At 42.8% G+C, this 20,988-nt stretch overlaps 1 protein-coding gene across 1 annotated transcript in view; it reads right to left on the bottom strand.

Annotated features, from left to right (window-relative positions):
• The window catches only part of TMEM117 (transmembrane protein 117), a 206,723-nt gene that overhangs the window by 67,062 nt on the left and 118,673 nt on the right, over positions 1-20,988 (bottom strand). The window contains exon 5 of the mRNA XM_083399846.1: positions 8,528-8,625. Within this exon, the coding sequence (XP_083255972.1) occupies positions 8,528-8,625 (98 nt within the window). The remainder of the gene's footprint in view (positions 1-8,527; positions 8,626-20,988) is intronic.

Genomic DNA, 20,988 nt, shown 5'->3' with positions numbered 1-20,988 from the left:
TGGCTGGATTTGTTCTTCCCATGATTTCTAATGAATTCTTCTCAATGATGAATGAATAAACGCCAGTGTATCCCATCCTTGCGTGGACAGGCGGAGTCCCCCAAACCCTGGGCAGCCCCTGTGTGGAGTGACGACTCAAGACAATGTGCTATGGGATTAAAATTGGCCACAACTTTATTATGTTTCAGATGTGGGTAGACCTTGGCTCAGGCATTGGACGTTTATCCCTCCCAGTCCCCCGCCGGGGATCTGGGGAACATCAGGGTTATCCAGTGTGTGTGGGGGGGGGTAAGGGCTGGCTCTGGAGAACATATGTTCAAGCAGAGAGAGCCCACCCCCATTATGCCGCTGTTGCACGGGAGAGCAATGACGACCTCTAGGCGTATGGCCAACGCCTCCCCTCAAACAAGCCCTTTAACGGGGAACCCTAGTATCGCCACCGCAAAGAGGAGGGGGGTCACCGTTGCACGCCCCCCCCATTCAGGGAAGATAGACTAAAGGATTCCGCCCAAGGCCTGATACTGTCAAAGTTGTGACGTTTTGCTACGGGAAAGGCAAACCTGCCTATGCAGGGGAATTCCTTTCCGGCCCTTCAACAGCGACCCTGACATAGCAGCGCCTGCGAACCTGTGGAGAAAAGGTTAATCTGCAAAAGAAGTCTTAACTGAGGGTGGGTAAGGTGGGAGAAGCTCTGGAGCCAACTGACAATTCCCAGGTAAGATCCTCCCTCTATTGTGTGGGCAAGTAGACCCTCCCCCTACCTGGCCTGATCACCTTGGCAACGCTTCCCCAGGCGGGATTGGGCAACTGACTGAGGTAGGCGGAGACCTCCAGGTATCCCACCTGGGAGGGAGGCAAAGCCAGGCCTGTGCTAATGTTGCCGTATAGGGTCCAGGGGCTGTGCGCAACCATGCAAAGGACACCCCTCATTTAAAGTGAGGAGCGGTCATTCTGTCTTCTTCTGTATGTCGTCTTTAGACAGAAATATATTCTACTGCTTGCCATCGTTCTACCAGATTTTCCTGTTATGAATATTCTCTTCCAATATCAAGCTCATTTTCCTTGGCTTTGAGATTTCTAGAACTACATATGAGTACCTCTATATTTTGTCTCCCTTTAGATGTCATTTTTGGATGTGATTTTGCTGTGTTACCTTGACTGATTGAATCTCCCCTGTCTCTGGGCTCCTCCAGGTGCCCTGCTTATTGCACATCGATTTTGATTTGCTTGCACAAAGTTTACGAGGAGGTTAGACTATGTCCAGTTTGCAATGAGCATTCATTATTATTACCGTAGTTTGCAGTGAGATTATACAGCAGTGAGCATTCATGCTGATTTGCTTGTGCAGTGGTTAGACATATTCCAGTTAATCATTCACTCTCCCCACACTTTTCTATGCATTTCCCTGTCACTTTCCTAACCTCAGAAAGCCAGCTTTTTAAAAACACTGGATTTATTGTGCCAGAGCAACAGAGCATTTTTAATCCATTTTAACTGTGCAAACCTAGATTTCTGGTGTGCTCTGGATCCCCCACCCTCAAAATACTGATAGTCTGGAGATGACCTGTATGTACAGCTGCTTCCTACCAATTCTTGCCCACTAAGGAATGCTGGCTGCAGCAGCACCATCTGCCTTGGTGTAGGAATACCGTCGTCTGGAGCAAAGGGATTAGACTGGTAGAGGAAGAAGCTGTAGATATCTGCCAACAGTCAGATGGCTTGCCTGGAACAAGAATTCCTCCAGAGCCAGGTCAGAGGAGCAGTGTCCTTTTAGAACTATGAAAAATAAATCTCCAAGAAAACACAAACCCAAAACCAACCCATGAAATATTGCAAGGATTTTTTAAGCCAGCGATTATATCGTAGTAGTTCCAAGAGTTTTTCTTTCTTTCTTTCTTTCTTTCTTTCTTTCTTTCTTTCTTTCTTTCCTCAATCAGAGAAAAATGTTTGTTTCACACACAGTTTCTTTCTTAAGGAAAGAAAGGAATCACTTGTGATGTATAGCATTTGTTTTGACTCAAGGACACAAGACAGGAATTGGCTTCTGATGACATCATGCCAGCATAGTTTAAAGACAATCTGGAAAGCTATATATGCTTGTATTGAGCTCCGGTGACAGGACAGCATTCATGGGTCACTGAGAGAGTAGTAAGGCAGAGATTCTCTGCAACTCCACTGACTACTCTGATAACTTTGTAGACCAGAATTTAGCAGCCATGCTAGTCCAACGGAACAAGAACAGGGCAAAATTACTAGGTGCAAGAATTAATTAGTAGGTGCAATAAAGGTATTGCAGTATGTACTACTTTAAATCAGATCAGATTTAGCCATCCAGAAGTCTGCAAAACAAAGAAGAAATTGTGTCATCAAGATCTTGTGCAGTGTCAAGAGATTGAAATTTCTCCTTAAGAAAGCTCCCACAAGAAACCAGAAGTCGCATCGAGGGCCTTGTGAGGCCTCGGACGCAACCTCTGAGGCCCTATGAGGCCTCAGAAGTGCATTGGAGGCCACCCAGGCACAACTGCGGCCCTCACAATGTAACATGATGTCATGATGAGGGCCCAAGTCGGCACCTCTGATGATAATCATGGCAGTAATAGTAGCATGAGGAGGATTTCTGAGCTGCCCTTCACCATATTTTAAATAAATAAAATGTTTCAGATTACCTTGGAACTCAAACCCCCTTTCCCCAGGTCATGAGGCATTCTTTGCCTCACACAGGATGCCGTGTTGGGGGAACACCATCACTATGTCAAGGGACACAACAGCAGGCCTTGTTCCTTCCATGCTAGCAAGCCTGCTGGCCATGCCATCCCAGTCATACATGTAGCATCCATGCAAAGAGATGTTGGCTTTGTTACAAAAGTTGGGCACCACCCCAGTCTTTGCTGAGCTGTGGCAAGATCCCGGGAGGGTTCCCGCCACTCACTCAGGGTCTGTATTCCTTTGAGAATCAAGACCCGCTGAATGACATAGCTTTAAGAAATATGCTTCATTCACATATTTACACCTGACTTTGGACGGAGGGAGTCCAGATCTTACAGCATGGCCAACTCAAGAGGGGGGTTGTTTACCGCAGCCGTGCAGCCCTGAAGGTCCAAGGCATCTCAATGGAAGTGTTGCTGAAACTAAGCTGTGGGCACAGCCTTTCTCCTCTGGTCTCTCACTCTGAATCCCTATCAGGCAGATTGAGAGGGGGAGCTCCTCCTCTGGGCATGTATGACACATTGCTCAGCAATGTGCAGTACTCTCCTCGCGCAGGGTGTCAGAGGTGGAGAAGAGCCAGCAGGAGCTTCTCCCTCCTTCTCCTGACACACACACACACACACACACACACACACACACAAGTCTCAAGTCTCCTGCTTCTATCATCTACCTTCTGTTGACCGCTCCTCAGGGTCCCAGGCTCAAAGGTGTTACCTTCGGAGCGTTCCCTGAGGGACTCTTGGGAGGCAGGCCGCCACCCAGCCAGTTTGAGCCCTCACTGGAGAACTCTTGGGCTGGTGGCTCCCAGCTCTTCTCCTCCTCCAACCAGGCCTTGACATCTATCCTGTACTAACTGCCAGTCATCAAACCGCTCATGAAAATCTCTTGAGATCTGGAGGTGATGGCCAGTATAGTCACTCGCATTCAAGAGACCCTTGGCACCCACAGAAGCTCCCTCCGGGCTAATCCATTAACCTAGTATCAAAAACGTCTCAGTAAAAAAAGTGCCGTTTATCAAAGGCATCTCTCATTCTATTTATTTCAGATGCGCTGAGAATTCAAATGAGTAGCTCAGTTCAATCCACCTAAGGGCAAAGCAATCCTACTAAGCAACAGAAAAACAAACACACATCAAAAAAAACTTGTTTCTTAAAAGCCAGGAAAAGAGGCGGACTCTGGAGGTCAACCAATTAGAATTATTTCAAGGAGAAAGTTTAATCAAAAGGAAGGAGGGGAAGCTTTAGTGATATTCTCCACCTCAGCCACATGTATTCGGCTAAGCTAATGCGGCTCGAGCAACTAATGCAATTTAAATGTACGCCAGATCCATTTTAATGCCGTCTTCGGGCAACCCCTCTTCCCTGACTGCCTTTGTCGTTAATGCAATCAAATTTATGTTACGTTGTGGCAGGGGAAAGTGGATGCTGATAGGAAGTAGGAATACTCAAAAATATTTTTCTGTCTTCAGATGTGGGGTTTGTCTTTTGAAAGCACACCCCCCCTTCCATCTTTCCCTCGCTCCCTTCTAAAAGTCAGGGGTCACTCTGCGGAAACACATGGGGATTTGCCCATTAGCAACGAGAAAGGCTTACACTTGTGTCGCGGGAAGCACTGCTGTAAATTAGAGTCAAGGTTCATCGCAAGGCAAGCTAATCCAATTCCAGAGGAGAGGGCTGTGAATGCGCCTTAGCACAAAAGGATGAGAGGCACTTACCAGGCTCCTGACAACACCATTATTTTAAAGGCTCTTTAAGCTAGGCCTTTGAGTGCATTCGTCAGTACAATAAATAGATTGTATAATCTTCAGCATAAAGACGCGGTATGAGCAAGGTAGCTCAAATCTATGGATGTGAAAGGTTTGCATCATATTTGTTGTTCTAATAATTTTTGGGCATCCATTCAAAGATATCTTTGTGTGATGGGGTTTTAAAGCAAAATGGGGGCGGGAGAGGACAAAGAGAATAAAAAGGAGGTGCATTAGACAACAAGGAGACCTATGCAGCAGCTGCTGTTAACATTTTGTGATTTACTGATATTTTAATCTATCTGAAGTTCTACCTATTGCTTTTCCTGTTGGAGGTAGACAACATGTAATTATGGAGCGCCAAAATCTGAGCACCTTGTTCTTATTATTTCATCTCATGTACAAAGTAAAACTGGATGACTCAATATTGCTCAGCTATCAGCTCATTCTTCTACGGCAAAAGAAAGCTATATTGATTTTTTTCAATAAAACATCTTAGGTTATCTTTTGTAGCATGATATGAGTTACCTGAGCAGAAATGAGTCAGTTAAAGTAGACATAGATGCAAAGTGTGTGTGTCTTCTACTCCTAAGGATTTTGCAAAAGCCTTACACAGGTATGCTTCTTATTCTTACTCTTAATTTTATTAGTATTAATTTTGTTATTAATTTTATTAACTGCCTTTCACCAGCAGGCCCCAGGGTTGGTTACAGCAATGTAGAAATCCAGAATTAAAAACAGTTTAAATATATAACAGGAATGAGTTGGGATTTGAAAACACACATCTAGGGTGCCAAAGGTCAAGTAAAAGAGGTACACTTTTAGCAGTCGCTGAAAGCTGTACAGTCGTACCTTAGTTCTTGAACAGAATGTGTTCTGGGAGCCCGTTCAACTTCCAGAACCATTCAAAAACCAAGGCATGGCTTCTGATTGGCAGCTGGAGCATCCTGCAGCCAATCGGAAGCTGGGCCGGACGTCCAGCTGCCAAAATTTGTTTGAAAACCGGAACACTCACTTCCAGTTTTTGATTGTTCGGGAGCTGAAACGTACGAATTCTAAGACGTTCAGCAACCAAGGTACAACTGTATAAGGAAAGCAGCAGATGCACCTGTGTGAAGAGGGCATTCCACAGCTTAGGGGCTACCACCAGTGGCAGAGCTTCGTGCTCCAGCACTGGGAGGTGGAGAGCAGGTGGGGGCGTGGCTGGTGGTGGTGTCCTGGGGGTGTCCTGGGGGTGCCCAGCGCGGGAGGGCAGCCACGATGGCACCCCACCGGGATCGTGGTGCTGGGGGCGGTGTGCTCCCCCCGCCCCCCTCGTCATCCGCCAGTGGCTGCCACAGGAAATGCCCTCTCCTAGGCCATCCCCACCAGCATTCTGAACTTCTCAAGGTGGAGCTACAAAGAAGGGACCCTTTGCTGATTTTAACACCCAGCGGGGACTGTAAAAAAGGAGATATTCTTTTAGATATTTGGGACCAAGTTGTTTAGGGCTTTAAACACTAGCATGAGCACCTTAAACTGAGCCTAGAAATTAACTGGCAGCCAATGCAGCTGCTTTAGAATAGGCATTATACAAATTATAAAGGCAACCACAGCCAGTTTGCAAGCTCAGTTCAGAGGAGAGATATGGTCATTTGAGATGGTAAGTGTTGAAGCAAGATATTGCCTATGACAATCATTCTGCCAGTATAATCCCAAATGTTATAGCAAATTGTCCATCATCAATCTGTGATCTTGCTGGGGGCGGCGGCACATGTGTGCAATTCATATAATTTCATTTTATGTCCCTTCCCATTCAACATATGGAGTTGCTTAATTAAGCATATTTTTTAAAATGCTTTAGATTCCAAAGTTTGATTTCCATTTTTTTCAGATCTAAAGCTATCTCAACAGAAATCTTCTCCTTTACACTGTGTGCAAAACGGTGCTTTTAAATAAGAGGTAACGCAGTGAGGCATGTCGAACAAAAGTTGCATAAATATAAAATATGTAAACCATGTGATCTTCTAAGCTAACGTTGATCAATGGTTTGGAATAAGCCATATTCACTTCCCCTTCTTCTTTGAGCAATATGCAACTCTAGCTGAAGTAGATTAAATTTGCCAAAATGGAAGTTGGAAGCAAATTCTTGCTAGAAGCATACGGAAGATGTAAATTCGGAACGTGTTCTGCAAATTTGCACCTTAAAGATTCGGTACCTTAATGATTCTTCACACCTAGCTTTTTCAAATTAATGCTTTAAGCAGCTGGGATGGGGGTGGGAAATATTTCATTTGCGCCCATCAATTGAGAGGTGGCCCTGGGAGATATCACAGGGTGAGAGGCTGTGAGAAGAGAGGCATGAGCCTAGGTCAGAAATGGAAGGACACACCTTCCTCTGTAGAGGATGGAAGATAAGATATAGTGATGAAAGAGGATCTTGTAGGTTCTTTCTTTTCTTCATTTCCTGTAGATTAGTTTGTTTCGTTTATTGCATTGTGAAAACTTCAATAAATTTCCCAAAGGCATTTGCATAGTGGGTTTAATCTTCACCAATGGAAAGGATGGTTCTGTCTAGGTTATGGTTAATTCCCAGTTTGGACCTATTTCCCATTACTGCAGACCCATTTAAATCAATGGGCTTAAGAAAGCTAGGGTGGAATAATGATTGGGGTGCTAGAATAGGACCCGGGAATCTAAAGTTCAAATCCTCGGTCCAGTATACCTAACGGAGGGTCTCCACCCCCATTGTTCTGCCCGGACACTGGGGTCCAGCGCGGAGGGCCTTCTGGCAGTTCCCTCACTGTGAGACGCGAAGTTACAGGGAACCAGACAGAGGGCCTTTTTGGTAGTGGCACCCGCCCTGTGCAACACCCTCCCACCAGATGTCAAAGGAAAAAACAACTACCAGACTTTTAGAAGACATCTGAAGGCAGCCCTGTTTAGGGAAGCTTTTAATATCTGAAGGACTATTGTATTTTAATATTTTGTTGGAAGCCACCCAGAGTGGCTGAGGAAACCCAGTCAGCTTGGCAGGGTAGAAAGAAAGAAAGAAAGAAAGAAAGAAAGAAAGAAAGAAAGAAAGAAAGAAATATTATTATTATTATTATTATTATTATTATTATTATTATTGTCCCTGCTTAGTTGTAAAACTCTCTGGGTGACCTTGGGCCAATTGTCATCTCTCAGTGTTATTGTGAGGGTAAAATGGGATGGAGAAGTGTGCATACCACCCGGAGCTTCTTAGAGGAACGTTGGGACATGAACATAATAACTAATAAATAACGTCACTTCTGTTCAGTCATTTAGTCATCTTAGTGAGTCTACGCCAAGTATATCTAACATTAGGCATCACCCAATGAGTTATTACCCCAGTATAAGAGCTAAATAGCTTACCAAGATATTTGTGTTCTCATCAACACTGCTTTGTGAATGGTCACTGTAGCTATTTTATATATGGTTAAACTATAATATAATTGTCACAGTCTGTATTTTTTCCATTTCCTGTTTATATATCCCCCTCTACAACCACGTGTCTTTAAGTGGTCACAATACTTTGTTATAATTTTGAACGTTACTTATTTGCCTATCTTTCTTTTTCACTCTGCTTATTAAGAACTCTGTTATTGAATGCCTGGCATGTATCCCATAAATAATGTCTTTATTTAATGAGCGGTGTTGCCTAAGGCAATTTTATTTCATTGCCCACAGCAAAAAATGAAGGCACTTATGTCACCCTTTATATTTTAAAAATCCCCATTAGATCAGCTTATTTTTGAAGATGAAATGATGCCTTGCTTACACTTAATCCAATTTAACATTCAAGACATTTGTGGCAAATTATTTCAAGGTAAAAATAGATTAAGGAAACTTTATGTCATGGTAAAACACAGCAGAACATTTATTGATTTGATTCTGATAAGAAAAGACACGCAGGATCAGACCAAGGATCTATCTCAGCTTCCCTCAACCTGATACCCTCCAGATGTTTTGCGCTACAACCCTTGGAAGTGGTTCAGAATTATATATTTACATGGTATGTTCTGTACAAGCACACAGACAACCATTTGCAATAATTGAACTGTGGTTATTTCCTACCAGAATAAAATGATCCTGATGTTCCCCCTTTTCCAGAAAGCTCTGGCAGACTTTCCCCAGTATGGATAAGGCTTGTCTTGAAGCATCATATCTGTGACCTGGAGTGAAGAAAGAGACAAAGAGACTAGTTCAACCTGAGGTAGTTCAGTTACAGTCATACACAGAGAGAGAGAGGGAGAGGGAGAGGGAGAGAAAGAGTTTGTACAGTGGTACCTCAGGTTACATATGCTTCAGGTTACATATGCTCCAGGTTAAAGAATCCGCTAACCCAGAAATAGTGCTTCAGGTTAAGAACTTTGCTTCAGGATGAGAACAGAAATCATGCAGTGGTGGCAGCGGGAGGTCCCATTAGCTAAAGTGGTGCTTCAGGTCAAGAACAGTTTCAGGTTAAGTACGGACCTCCGGAACGAATTAAGTACTTAACCCGAGGTACCACTGTAATGTGTCACGACACACAGTTTGGGTAACTCTGGCCTGGAGTCTGTTGTTTGACTTGTGTGCTGTCCTGGCTCATGCCCACTAGGTTAAGTACGGACCTCTGGAATGAATGAAGTACTTAATCTGAAGTACCACTGTAATGTATTCCAGTGATTCCAAACGATTCATCAAAAATGACCCAAGCCAGGGGACAATGTTGCACATGCAATTAAGCAGGCCAATGCTATGTGGATTCACTCATAAATAAGTCCCAGAGAGGTAAATGGGGCTTACTCACGAATGAGGACCTGCCCATATCTCAGCTTAATGTGTGCTGTGAAACCCTTGTGTCTCCTTTAATCCCTCCTTGTCTACGCACCATTCTCCTCCAATTGCTGCCATCCCACACTTCCATTAAAAAAAAAAAAATTATTGACTTTCCAATATCGTTCCAATAACAGCCTCATTATAACTATTCCAATTAATTTTATCCAATTATTAAAACCAATTATTAATATACCAAATTATACAATTTAGCTAAAGTGGCCTCCTCACGTGCTAGATTTGATGGCTCCCTCTTTGTTTTTGTTTTTATTTTCTGCATTTCAAAATCTTAATAATTTCAATTACATTCCCTTCGAGATAATAATACTTTGTACAATGGCTACAATCTTATGGTTTCAATTCATGTTAATATATTAAGGAATGTACAAAGTTTCAAGTAAGGCACTTAGTCTGTAATCATTGTTCTTTCCTGTGCGTGATAATTTTTTCTCCATGATGATATTTCCCATCATGACTCGGGGGAAGTGGTTGTGTCACAGTTTTCCAAAAACCTCTGCGTCACTTCGTTCCATGATTGAAGAGCTTGTTAGAGACCCCTCTGTTCCAACAAATAAACTGTCCTCACCATTTTTTTTTCCAACCTAGGAAGAACGGTCTGATTCCAAACTGCCAATGATTAATAGGAAAACCTCTGACCTTGAAGCTGGCAGATATCTTTCCTCCTTTCAGCTGAAAATTTATAATCAGTTAACTTTCTAGTTAGATTACATTCCAAATTGTCTCAGTCTCCTTCACATTCCTTTGAAAATAACGGAGAGTGGGGGTGGTTTTGTTCTATATTCCAAAATCTATATGAAGCCGCTAGGAGAGATCATCAGGGGGTTTGGGCTGGATGTTCATCAGTATGCAGATGATACCCAGCTCTACCTCTCTTTCAAATTAGAACCAGTGAAGGTGGTGAAGGTCCTGTGTGAGTGCCTGGAGGCGATTGGAGGATGGATGGCAGCTGACAGATGGAGGTTGAATCCTGACAAGACAGAAGTACTGTTTTGGGGGGTACAGGGGGCGGGCAGGTGTGGAGGACTCCCTGGTCCTGAATGGGGCAACTGTGCAGGTGGGAGTCAGTTTGGACTCACAGCTGTCCATGGAGGTACAGGTCAATTCTGTGTCTAGGGCAGCTGCCTACCTGCCTGCGGACTGTGTCGCCAGAGTGGTGCATGCTCTAGTTATCTCCCGCTTGGACTACTGCAATGAGCTCTATGCGGGGCTACCTTTGAAGGTGACCTGGAAACTTCAATTAATCCAGAATGCGGCAGCTAGCCTGATGACTGGGAGTAGCCACCGAGACCACATAACACTGGTCTTGAAAAACCTACATTGGCTCCCAGTATGTTTCCGAGCACAATTCGAAGTGTTGGTGCTGACCTTTAAAGCCCTAAATGGCCTCGGCCCAGTATAACTGAAAAAGCGTCTCCACCCCCATTGTTTGGCCCAGACACTGAGGTCCAGCACCAAGGGCCTTCTGGCAGTTTCTTCACTCCGAGAAGCAAAGTTACAGGTAACCAGGCAGAGGGCCTTCTCAGTAGTGGCTCCTGACCTGTGGAACGCCCTCCCATGGGATGTCAAAGGAATAAACAACCTGACGTTTAGAATACATCTGAAGTCAGCCCTGTTTAGGGAAGTTTTTTTTTAATGACTGATATTTTAATGTATTTTTAATCTCCTGTTGGAAGCAGCCCAGAGTGGCTGGGGAAACCCAGCCAGATGGGCGGGGTATAAGTAATAAATTGTTGTTGTTGTTGTTGTTGTTGTTGTTGTCCTTTCAAAGGGTGTAACCCCCCCCCCACACACACTTTCTCTCTTTCTCCAGTCATCCCATGCTTTCTGCTCCTTGAAACTGGAGATTCCCTGTTCTTTGAAAATCTGAATAGGAGAGCTACACTGATTATGATTTATCTTTAGCTACATGCTTCTATAGGTTACAACCGTCTGGATAGCTCAGTGGGCTAGAGCATGGTGCTGATAATGCCAAGGTTGCAGGTTTGATCCCTGTATGGGACAGCTGCATATTCCTGCATTGCAGGGGGTTGCACTAGATCAGGAATAGGCAAACTCGGCCCTTCAGATGTTTTGGGACTACAACTCCCATCATCCCTGACCATTGGTTCTGTTAGCTAGGGGTGATGGGAGAATTAGTCCCAAAACATCTGGAGGGCCGAGTTTGCCAATGCCAGGACTAGATGATCCTCAGGATCCCTTCCAACTCTGCAATTCCATGGTTGTTTAACCAGGATCCATTTGGATTTGAATGAAGCAAAACTTGGCCACGAGTTGTTGCTATTGCTGCTGGCACTATAAGTGAACAAATGATATCCCATTTGGCATGTGGAGTGGAAGTAAGCGGCCTGTGAAGTGGTTCCTAGAAGATGGGCCGAAGCAGCAATGAAACCTGCGCTTGTTGTGACCTGGTGCTGTTGTCCAATTTTGAATGGATGACCACTAGAGAAAGGGTTACTGGCCCCCAACCAATGAACTGGCAGAGTGAGAAGGCTTGATTACCATTTGACTAACTGTGTCACCAAGCACAGCGGCACAGCGGAGGGGTAGCACCTAATCAACCGAGATCAAAAAGAATAGAAGCAATGGCTGAAAAATGGAATTCATTGAAAGCGTGGGGTTTCCTTTCATGGCGCACCTATCGATTCCCTTTCTTTTGATCTCTGTAGAGATCAACATGGGTCCACTGTTGTAATTCTCTGTGAATGCTTCTCTGTGGAGAGAGGACCTTTTAAGTTCCCTGTTCTGCAGTCCTTTGAATTTTCCCACCACTGAGAGAATAATCCCTGAGCCTCTTTCACAAGAAAACTTTGGCCACATTTGCTTTCGCAGAGAAACTATAAAGCCTGCCATCCAGCTTAGAGAATGAGCAACTGCCGCTGCCTCGACATTTCCGCAGCTGTGTTATTTGGTTCCACCAAAATATTTCAGGGCCCGCTAAGTCTTGCCATGGAGGTTATATGCCATTGCTCCTACTGTATGAACCAGGTCTCTATCTCTAAGGACAGGTTTTCAAAAAGCATTTTAAAGTGCCTTTGACACGCAGGAAATTATGGGGCTGTTTGAGGACATGTTTCTGCATAGCAAGAAAATGGAGTTTTGAATGCTTTAAAAAAATCCTTTGCCATACTTTAGTTTCCTGGATTGCAGGGGGCCAGACTTCCAACTCTACAGTTCTATGGTGAATGCAGAATGATATGTGACTTTAAAAGTTTGCTGCAACAGGCCCTAAGGAATGGCAAAATTCTTTGGATGTCATGGTGACTATAGTTCTATTGTTCTTCTCCTTAATTGCATGAACAAAGAAGGCAGAGAAGGATGTTAAAGATTGATTCAAGTGATCTAAAATATTCATAAAAACCCATCTAAAAATATCAAGATCTATGATACGACAATTCTAGGCAGTTACTATGGAAAAGAAGCCTAAGAAATCCAGATTCTGGGTCCATCATTTCGGAAGAGAATAGCCCTCTTACAATCAATGTGCTATGTACAAGCAAGGTTCTAGTAACTCAAAACATCAAAGTGGGCTTTGATTCCCAACTACAGACTGCAGCAGAAATGCCACAATTGGAGTTTGCATTACTTCAGACTGTTGGAAGGCCATCTAAATTCAAGATGACTGATTTGCCACATATGACCATGAAGACACACACAATTCTGTTCCAATCTAACTAGGAAGTGGCATCTAAAGAAATTCTGGCTTGGTACACAACACTGTAGTCCAAGCAAGTGAAGCCTGAGAGTCCTCCATAAAGAAGACCATATGCCACCTGTGATCTGCTTTCCATTATTAATGCCAGTGAAAATTAAGCAGAGCAAAAAAGAAAGAAACCCACACAATGTTTTCTCCTTTAAAAAAAAATGTGGGGGATGAAAAAGCTAGTATTAATTTTTAATCTGTATATTTCAACAGACCATCTGTTAATCAGCTCCCAATTTATGGTTATTTAAGAAAAAAGGGGAGAGGAATTAGAAACAAGAATCAATATTAGCCAATCCTATTTGATTGCCTCATCCTTAGAATGCTCAAAAGCCATAAGATGAGAGACAACTTGTTTTGACATTGTAAATTAATGAGCATGAAATAGCCCACTCTTCTGGGCCAGAGTTCAGGGTTATAAACATGAGACTCTGTCTGCAATCTGCTATATACTTCCTGGGAGTAAATCCTATTGAGCTCAGTGAGACTTGTTTCTGAGTTGACACGCATAGGATTGCATTCTTAAGTGTAAAATGATGAAAGCAACTCCTTTTGCAAAAAGAAAAAAAGTGGAGTTAACTTGCAGATAAATACATTCACCTTTTCAGTTTTGAAATTCTAGCTGCTGGATGATTCTAAGGACTCCATGTTCTGTTGGACGTGGGGAAAACGTGTTCAAGTATCTGTAGCATTTAAGCATATATTAATAATGTAATGAATCAGGCATCTGTAGCTCATAAAGCACTCGCTGTGTTATGAGATCTAAAGAGGCACGTCTGCTTTTATCTCAGACTATCTGAGTCTAACTTCAGCTGACAGTGAACCTTAAACAATTTACACTGCCTTGATTCTCCTGTAGTCTCCCGCTGCCCTTAAGCTTAAAGAACAGTTTGGGGATAGGTTTCCACCATAACTGTCTGCCACCCAAAGCAATGCCCACTTGAATCTTCCCCACTAAGAACAATGCTGACAGGCAAGCGCAATGGCACTATCATTGCTGACTGAAATTAATTATAAAACATGGCAGGGGAAGAAAACTGAGTTAATGAAGGCGGGCAAACCATGTAGATGAAGAGTAAGGCTACTACCATGCCTGAAAGTTGAAGCTAACCATGGTTGCATGTACTTGGTAGCTATGATATATCTTCTAGCTCACCATCTCCCAGAAATATTCAGCGGCATACAGGGATGGTCAATCTCTCAGTTTTGGTTTCTCTGGGTTTCTCACCCCCCCCCCCCAGTCTCAATTTCTGTTCTTCACACTTCCACATCACATTGCAATTTTAAAAATGTATTTCAAAAAAATCACGAGCAGATTTCGAATATGCACCTTTGTGTGTGTACGTGCGTGTGCACGCGCCATTTTTCAACTATACGCCTTTTTGCAAAGTGCTTATCTCTAATGCGCTGCCTTTTTGTATGTCAATGCATGCATTTGCTATGCACCCTTCCCCCTAATATATGCATTCTTGTACACATGGCTGGCAAACTGCCCTGCAAAAATGGAAGAAGTGGAAATTTCTAAGAACGGCTGTTTTGGTTCACATAGTGTTTTGGAAAATGCAAATTAGGGAGGTTTGGCATTAAGTACAAACCTATTTGAATATCCCCTCCATCCATAGCAGCATATGAACATAGGAAGCTGCCTCAGGGACCATTAGTCCATCTACCCCAGTGCTGTCAACACTCACTGGCAGTGCCTCTCCAGACTGGAATCTTTCCCAGCCCTACAAGGGAATGGGAGGGATTTAACCTAGGTCTTTTTGCATGTAAAACATGTTTTCTCTGTTAGGCTATGATGTATTCCCATCCACATGTACTCTCAGAAAACTACACTAATTTGCCCTGTTGAAATTAATGAGGAATATTTGCTTGCACAAAGCCTGCAAAGTTAACTGAAGCTATTAGCGCTTATTACTGGGTGGCTACATGGGAAGTTCACGCAGCAAACTTTCGGTAGACCGCAAGATTATTAAGCTCCCTCGTTTCAAAAGCACCCCATTGTGCTGCCTGAGGAGATACCTCCACAACTTGGAGCAACTTCAGAAGCACCAACCAGTGCTGCAGAATGAGCAATAGCTGACAGAAAACAAAGCCCAAGTTCTGGTGCATGCTGGCAAGTCCTTGCGCAGACCTGAAGGAGTCCTTGAGAGCATGACTTATTTCTACAGTGAAGGCATGACTAATAAATGTCAAATATAGAACTGTGTGCGCTGAGAACAAGTAGGAATGTCTCTGTACTTTTCCTTTGTTCTAAGAACACTTAGTATCAGCTGGATGGCTAGACCATTCAACAGCAATCAGTTAGCCAAATTTCTTATTCTTCTATACCATGCTTTGAAAGTAAATATTTCTGGCCTAAGAAGAAGTATTTATAGCATTAAATAGCTCTTGAGAACACAGCTCTAGTTGACAGCCACACAGAAGCATCCCTTGATCTGCAGACCCTTTTGCAAAGTCCTCTGGGCCCAGGCAGTTAATGATATAGTTCACTCTGGGACAGAGAGAGATGGAGTTGGAGAGAGAGAGAGAGAGAGAGAGAGAGAGAGAGAGCTCACAGAAAAGGCTACAGATAGATTCAGATAATAAAACAGCCAGATCACAGAAAATACCTCTCCAAAAATCAGCGGAATGTAATTTCTACTTCTACAGTGGTACCTTGGTTTTCAAACATAATCTGTTCCGGAAGACTGTTAGAGTTCTGAAACGTTCGAAAACCAAGGCGCAAAGTGTGGTCTGCAAATATAATAGAGACAATTGAGAAAGATAACATATACACTCAGCGGAAGCCGTTCAACTTCTGAGGCGCATTCAAAAACGGAATCATTTACTTCTGGGTTCACAGCGTGTGAGTTCTGAAATGTTCATCAACGGATACGTTCGAAAACTGAGGTACCACTGCATTTAGCAACTGAAAATCACAGGAATAAAGGTAAAGGACTGGACCATTAGGTCCAGTCACGGACGACTCTGGGGTTGCGGAACTCATCTTGCTTTACGGGCCGAGGGAGCCAGCATACAGCTTCTGGGCCATTTGGCCAGCATGACTAAACCGCCAACCTTCTGATCGGCAAGCCCTAGGCTCAGTGGTTTACCAGGAATAGCCAATGTTTAAAATCCAACAAGGCAATGTTGCTCTCTCGGATAGAGACATGTGACTGTCCAAGACTTCCTAACTTGACACCCTCTCTCCCTCTTCAGCCACCAGGTTCTCTCTCAAAATTGCACTCCCTTGCAGTATTAGGGATTCACAGAGAAGGGAAGCGCTGTCTATGGTGCTGATGTCGTGACCTGTGGAGAAGAAACCCACGTGCGTGTAAAACGTGGCAAGTGTCGGTATTCCAAAGTGCTTTTTAATTTTTAGAACAGCTTCGGCCTACTTCCATCAATGATGAACTACAGGTCAGAAATGTTTTGCTTTGAAATTGCCTGGACATTTGATGTTTATCTCTTTGGGAAGAAATAAATTAATGCTTTGATTCAATGAGTGTAGCATTATAAAACCAGCTACAACTGGCAAGCTGAGGAGTACAACCTGGAGCTGAGGTGGCAGGCTGGATCTGACCAGAGGGCTGGATCCAGAAGTGCCTAACCCTTTGTGGGCTCACCTGCCCCTCAATCTCCTGACGTGGTTTAGCGTTCAAATAGAAAAAGGCTTCCTTTGCATGCACAGCTTGAATTCAAGTCATTCTTCCTTTGCAACCCCAGCCTGAATTGATTGAATCCAAGCCGCAGCTGCAAGGGAAACATTTCTTCCCCTCGCAGCTGGTGCTTTCTAAATTTAATGCATCTTACTGTAGCCATGCAGAGCAACAGAAAAAGGTGCCCAATTTTTTAAAAATGTTAAATTTTGGCTGCAAAGAAAGAATCAGTGCGTTCCTGATTTTTCCTTTGCAAGCATCCTGAACTTTCCCAGAGCTGATGTCTTATAATGTCAGGCGTGGGACTGGTGGGAATGGTCCACTCCATATGGCCAGGAGTTTCCCCAGTTACTGCCCTAGAGAATGTGTGGTCTACAAACATTCATGACATTGTGCATATAGAATGTGGTGACTGAAGTAGTTGAAGAGAACTTGCACGGTGGAACAACCACCCAGAAGTAAACCTGAATTCTCAGGAATTTACTTGCGTTTTTTGTTGTTATTGTTATATATTTAATTATACCCAGCCTTTTCCCCTGATAGGACTCAAGGCAGCTTACAGATTAAACATACTTACCAATTTATATTTAGATCCTACCTAGATCAAGGAACCCAAGGTTGCATAGATGTAGTTCTGAGTTGGTCCCACACACAGGGTGTTCCTAATATAGAACCCTTGTAAACTGCTTTGAGGTTCATGGAACAAGGTGGATTAGATGCCTTAGCTATCCAAAACACCTGTGGTCCTCCAAAGGTTGTTGTTGTTAGGAGCATCTCTCCCTTTTGGTTGATCGTTTGGGAGCTTCAAAAGCTTTCTTCAGCCCGAACATCACAGCGACTGATGCCAAAAGGCATTAGCACGCTTAGGGATCTGCAGAGTATTCTCAGTTTGTGTAACAAAACTCAGTAGCACAGCATTTTGGCTAACCTACGTTTATTTACATATAATACACTCGGAGCATTCTGACTTAGCTCCTTCCTCTTTCTCATCAGACAGCAGAGGAAAGAACAAATGACAATAGTCCCGCTTCACGGAAAACAGTAACACAAACATCCTGTCTCTGTCACTTCCCACACTGTGGAATGTTGTCATGTGATGGACAACAATCTCATGACTGCAATCACGGAGCAGGAATCTTAACAGTTGTAGTACAATGGCTATTGTCCTTGGTCCTTGATCATGGTGGCTGAGGCTAATAAGAACTAGAGTCCAATAACACCTGGAGAGCTATAAATTCCCCACTGATGTCCCAAAAGATGACAGTAGTGAATTGCCTTGAACATAATCCTGTGGTACAGCAGCGAAGACGTTGATATTTTCCATTGGCACTACCCAGCTCAGTCTATGGTACACTGGCATAAGTGTAATACTCTTACAAATGAGCAAATCTCACCATGAGACATTTTTAGACACAAGTCACTGGCGATTGTACTCTCATAAAAACAAGGCTGTGAATTGATGCTAAAGGCATTCCATTTCTGGATGAAAAGTTTATATAAGCAGGCAGGTCCTGAATTTTTTTTAAAAAATAAAATCTGACCCATAGCCTTAGTGGGACATATGACATTATATACTGAAATATTTAAGGTTGTTCTCAAGTTGTTTGGCACTGGGTCTATTGTTAACATATATTGGGGGGGGGGGACACAACACTTAACAACAGAGGTGTAGCCTTTAAAAAATTAACTCATTCCACTTAGTATTATTGATCCCCATGCAAGCTCCGCTGATATAATTACAGACTACAAAAGCAGCAGGGCTTGGTGGATTGTGCCTTCAGTTCCAGGAATACACTGAATCGTAATAAGCACTTGCAAGAAGCAAGTTTATTGCTGGTTGAATTTTATTCAATTTTCAAAGTGTTGTCTCCAAGGCACTTTCTGGAAATTACTTATTATACATGCTAGAAGGATGCAATCTGCTACTGAATGATCAATTATTTCAATTGTATGCTTTAAAAGAATGATATTCAAGTAGGGGATATTATTCAAGAGTGGTAAAAAGATAGGAAATATTCTGCCCACACACCCAAACTATCAAACAGCTGATCTTTTTCATCTCGTAGCTGAAGCATTTATTTTAAGTCCTATCATCAGATCAGTGTCAGGTCACTTGCAGTTAAATTGGCCGACACAGTCGTAGTCATTAAAGAGATGCATTCAATAAAGAAAAAAATCCAATTACCTTTTGCATTAGAGGAATCAAATTCATTTTCTGATGCTCATGAAGGACAGTCATTTGCGGATGCTGGTACATCAAAGAAAGTACTTGACATTGTCACAACATACCAAACAATAACATGGTGGTCTTGTTTGGACAAAAAGAATGTGATCATTGTCATTCCAACAATTTGTTCTGGCTTCTACCACTGTGTGTGTGTGTGTGTGTTGGGGGGCGAGTGAAACCACACTTTTTAACGTGGTAATTTAGTTAATTAGCAATAAGTAGGCACCTATAACAGCAACTTTTTGTTCAACCTACAACTGCTATTGGCATGATATTCTTCATCATGATATTCCTTCCTAATGAAATATATTATCCTTTACTCTTCTCATTCTGCTTGTTCAGGTTCCCTTGCAGTGCATTGGACAGTATCCAACTCTCTTGTCCTGTCAGCACAAGGATTTTTGCTTGTGCAATGGGACTTCCCCCCATCTTCTCTCCCCATGCCCTCCCAATATCGCCATTGTAGAGATGGGACCATTATCGCCATTGTAGAGATGAGACAATTACTTAACACTACCTTGAATACAAGCCAAAAGCTAGCATTTCATTGGACCTCTTCTTGGCCTTTGTCCTGCTCGGCTTTCATGATCAAAAAAGTAATCAGATTCTGTTTTGTTTTTTAATGTGAATTTGTTCAATTGCACCCATTAATCTAGAGACACTTGTGTGTGTGTGTGTTTGCGCTAATTTATTTTAGAAGACAAATGTAAAACAACCTCACCATACCAGGATCAATTTCATCATCAAATCCCTTACCCACTTTTGCAGCACAATGAACCTATTCTTTTTACAGTACAGTAGGTGTGATTGTGCAAGAGCAGTACTTGATGGTTTTTAAAAATAACATTAAAAAATCCTTAGTGGCAGGGAAAGGTAAAAAGCAGATATATAATGCAGGAAATGTGGAAATTAGCTCCAAAGCAGTGAGAGACACAGCACAGGGTGAATGAACTGGGACAAGATTGCTGGTTCAGATGTACCCCAGTTGTATATCTCAGAAATCCAGTGATCTGTTTAGTAAGCAGTCTTCTGTGTTTGATCGGACTAGGAAACGGTGGAGCCTATAATGCCGGAGGTGTGCAATCTGATGTACAAGATAATGAGAGAGAGAGAAAAGAGGAGATCATATATTGTTTTCTCGTAAAGCTTGGAAATGTCACTGTACTAATTGTGTTAGCTTATACAGTGGTACCTCGGGTTAAGAACTTAATTCATTCTAGAGGTCCCTGAAACTGTTCTTAACCTGAGGTACCACTTTAGCTAATGGGGCCTCCCGCTGCCGCCGTGTGATTTCTGTTCTCATCCTGAAGCAAAGTTCTTAACCTGAGGTACTATTTCTGGGTTAGCGCAGTCTGTAACTTGAAGCATCTGTAAGCTGAGGTACCACTGTAATGGCTGAATGCAAAAAAACAAAAACAAAACTTAGGCTCCCTTTGTGCATAACTATGATCTATCAGAGGAAGCAGAGTACTTCAAAATTACACAGCGCACGTTGATTCATGTTTGTTGTTCTTGAAAGGCACAAAGGGCACAGTCAAATCTGTACTCAGTGAAAATAGAAAATTAGCATTTCATGCACTTCCACGAAGGACCACAACATCTATTTTTCAAAACACACTCTACAAAGGCAATCTAAAATTCTTCAGCAGGTCATTGCTCTTTCTCATTAGGAAAAGCTTAAAATACAGTAATTTATTATCAGTACAGGTTTTGTAGGAGCTCCCACAAAATCAACTATTTTCTAGGAAGTGGATTCTAGTATACATTATAGAGTATTCTCTCCATGGTTATGATGGCGTATGTATTATCAAATGCTACAGCTTTGTAGGATTATAAGAGATATCATAGGATGACACCATAATATTATGAAGCTGTTTTTGCAGTGGCTGATCATAGGTTGTATGACAAAAGTCATACACTGAGTCGACACAAGTCTCTTTGACCCAGCATCTCTCAGTGGAACAGCGAGGGAGAAAATTCCAGAAATCCCCCCTTCTCTCTGAGGACTCCCCAAACAGAGGGTTAGGAAGCCCTTCAGAACAGTATGGGAAGTTCACAGGATCTGCTAGCGATAAGGAAACTGGTCTCTCTTATTATTCTAGTGGTGGAACCCTCCATGGGATCAAATAGG

The sequence above is a fragment of the Podarcis tiliguerta genome, assembly GCF_965153285.1.
Source record: "Podarcis tiliguerta genome assembly, chromosome: 10".
Classification (NCBI taxonomy): Eukaryota; Metazoa; Chordata; class Lepidosauria; order Squamata; family Lacertidae; genus Podarcis; species Podarcis tiliguerta.
Note: the sequence above shows the minus strand (reverse complement) of the source record. Positions and strands in the feature narration are given on the sequence as shown.